We start from the raw sequence: 2832 nt of genomic DNA, 5'->3' as shown, positions 1-2832 counted from the left end.
CTTGAGGTGGAGGGAGTGATCTGAAGGGGTTGTTTTGATGTTTGAAACGTCTTTTGCTCTGTGATGTTTTGGCGGTGTCGAATGTTTTGGTTGCTATGGTTGGAGTTTGTTTCCTTTGGTCGTAGTTGGTTTGCTTGTGCCTGATGGGGCCTTGATCCTTGTCCCCAGCCGGTTTGTTTTTCATTTTGCAACACTTTCTTCTAAAATATAATCTAATATTCTATTAGCTTTTCTTCTATTAGCTTACTGATTTTTATTAGATCCAATGCAATAAAATAACATGCAAATCAGGCTCAATATATACACATATATAGTAGCCAGAGTACCATATAGTCATTCTATATATACAACAAATTTATCTCTAAGAAATTCTCGCAGCAACGCGCGGGGTATTCTTATACTGGATACAGATAACCAGGCAGGCATAGAAACAACCACTAGTCGGTGTCACATGTACTACGTGCGGACTCCGTACATCAGTATATGTTTCTCCGTATATGTAGACAACAAAGGAAACTAGCCCCCGAATTTGGTGTGGCGCGGGAAGACAAACATAGATAGGCGGCAGACGATATATCACATGCCAAGTGTGGCTGGAAAAAGCTAAGTACGGTACGGTGTCACCACACCCAACAATTCTGCAGCAGATAGAGAGAGCATATGTTCAGTTAGCAAACCCCTCTTCCTTCTTCAGCAGCTGCGACTGCGACTGAAGCAGCTAGCGTCTAGCCTACCGGTGATCCCGGCGTGTGCGAGCATTGCCCAGAGGAGCGTGATCAGCTCGCCGCCTTGCGAAATGGCCTCCGCATGCGCTTCCAAGTTCTCCGATGGGGCGACGTACAGGATCATCTCCACCCAGAAGCGGGCCAGCTTCTCCCATCCCATGGCCGAGTCCTCCACCAGTTCCTTCCCGAAACTTGCGCCATTCCTAAGGACCTCATGATTGGAGTCAGCACTCAGCACTCGGATGAGCTGATCATGGTCTACTCCCTGCACCTTGTCTAGGACACGGTCGGCATATTTCTTCACCTCATCATACAGTTTGCGGCACCATTCAGCATCGTCAGGGAGCAGCTCAGGGCGGCTGGTCACCAAGTAGGTGCAGTAGCGCGACAGGTGAGTGGCGACAGTCTTGTGGTCCGACGGCGGCTGTGGGAGCTGGCTCACCTCAAACACACCTGTGGCGATGTGCCAGACGAGTATGGTATAACCTGGTTGTTGTCTGCCACTGCAACCATATAGGGAGAGAGGAACCGGAGATGACGGTGGTCGAATGCACTGCAAATATATATAAAACAGTGCAAACAGTTGTATTCCATGCATTTGGAAGGCAAAAAAGAATATATATACGACTTGAAATAAAATCGGCAAGGCAAATATATAATAAGAAGATAGTACATACCCAGACAGCTCCATGGTCAACCTGGTCGGTGGTAAAGCTCTCTCCTTTAAGTGCTTCGAAGATGGCAATTTTTTTTTAATTTTAACCCTTTTTTAATATAATTTTAAATCTAACACTGTCGTTTTTTTTTAAACTAACACTTTTGGCCGCGCCTATTGCCCTGGCGCGGCCAAATGCCTGTGCCGCGCCATGCATGGTGGCGCGGCATAGGGCTGACGTGGCGCGGGCCGGCCGGGGGGGGGGGGGGGGGAATGAAGTGGTGGGTCCTGTCGTGCCACCGACCCTGGCATGGCAGTGCCACGCCCTGTTGCGTGGCGCGGCCGGACCGACCATACCGCGCGAGCAGCCACACCACCTGGCCGCTGCGCCTACCGTCGGCCCGGGCTACCTGGATGGTAGAATCGAAACGCGTCACGCCCGTATTTTGTTGAGTTTTTTTCACGGCCGAATAGAGAATTTGATAAGCCAATGATTAGTTTTTCGTCTTTCATAATACGGTTATGCACCATTTTAACTAATCAATTACGAAAAATTGCCACCGGTGTCCAGATACGCCGGACTGCCGGTTCCCGAACGCAGGGTACTTAATCTCGCCGGCAGTGCTGCCACGACTCAACGAAACGAATAAGAAGCAAGTTGACAAGCTGTCACATAACATATTCATTGTTTTGACATAAGTTTGACATAACATAACCAAATAACCCCGCAAGTTTCGGATGTCAATATTCGTTTGACCTAAACAAACTAAGACCCAGGAGTGTAAGGATCCCTCGGACGCCTCTGTCTCTTCGGATTTGTTGGCAACACATTGGGAGTGTAGCCAACGTCGGTATGGTCGCGTCGACGGTGCGTACGGCTCGTACCCTGCAGGTATATGATACGCACGATTACTTATAATTCTTTATGATCGTTAGTTCATGGAGCATACGTATTGAAACAAACTATCTTTGTTAGTACCTGTGAGGCTCCTTGGGTGCCAAACGGGGCACCACCTAGCTGAGACATCCCGATCTCGTCCTGCGGTCATTCGTCCCACTGGTCGTGCTGTCCGCGGAAGCCCAGGGGTTCGTCGTCGTCGTCATCGTCCTCCTCCTCGTCCTCGGTTGCAGGGTCCTTCCCAGCGCTATGATGTGGTGGTGTACACACCGCAAAAGTGGCACCCTGCGTCATCGGCTGAGAAGAGCAGGCTGGTGTCCTCAAAGAGGCTAAAGACGTGCCACCCGACCGCGCGGGGAGTGGCGGTTCCTCGTAAGGAGTGTCCATGCAGCTCAACTTCTGAGCTAGCCTCCTGCAGCTCTTCTTCACCTTCTGCATAAATAGACGTTAAAGTTAGTTCATTAGCCAAACGCATATACAATAAAGACATATTTTCGAAACGAACAAGTTTATGTTTACCTCCACAAAAGCTTGCGAGAACGCCTGGCCCCTGC

The 2832-nt window shown here is 49.5% G+C and overlaps 1 protein-coding gene and 1 long non-coding RNA gene across 2 annotated transcripts; both read right to left on the bottom strand.

Annotated features, from left to right (window-relative positions):
• Window positions 1–603: 603 nt before the first annotated feature.
• On the bottom strand, window positions 604–1416 carry LOC136470428 (uncharacterized). The gene is made up of 3 exons (XM_066468279.1): window positions 1403–1416; window positions 735–1228; window positions 604–638 (listed from the first exon to the last, which is right to left on the bottom strand). Exons 1-3 carry the CDS (start codon window positions 1414–1416, stop codon window positions 604–606), a joined length of 543 nt encoding a protein of 180 aa, XP_066324376.1.
• Window positions 1417–2029: 613 nt separating this feature from the next.
• On the bottom strand, window positions 2030–2578 carry LOC136474406 (uncharacterized). The gene is made up of 2 exons (XR_010762919.1): window positions 2360–2578; window positions 2030–2266 (listed from the first exon to the last, which is right to left on the bottom strand). It is a non-coding gene; the product is annotated as an uncharacterized lncRNA (long non-coding RNA).
• Between the last annotated feature and the right edge of the window lie 254 nt (window positions 2579–2832).

This window comes from Miscanthus floridulus, chromosome 8, assembly GCF_019320115.1.
Source record: "Miscanthus floridulus cultivar M001 chromosome 8, ASM1932011v1, whole genome shotgun sequence".
Classification (NCBI taxonomy): Eukaryota; Viridiplantae; Streptophyta; class Magnoliopsida; order Poales; family Poaceae; genus Miscanthus; species Miscanthus floridulus.
This window is presented reverse-complemented; position numbering and strand designations above follow the sequence as displayed.

Bases quoted from the DNA above. Each gene is read 5' to 3' on its own strand.
- LOC136470428 (XM_066468279.1), bottom strand. The intron at 639-734 runs GTAGGCTAGACG...TATCTGCTGCAG, and splicing joins CGCACACGCCGGGATCACCG to AATTGTTGGGTGTGGTGACA.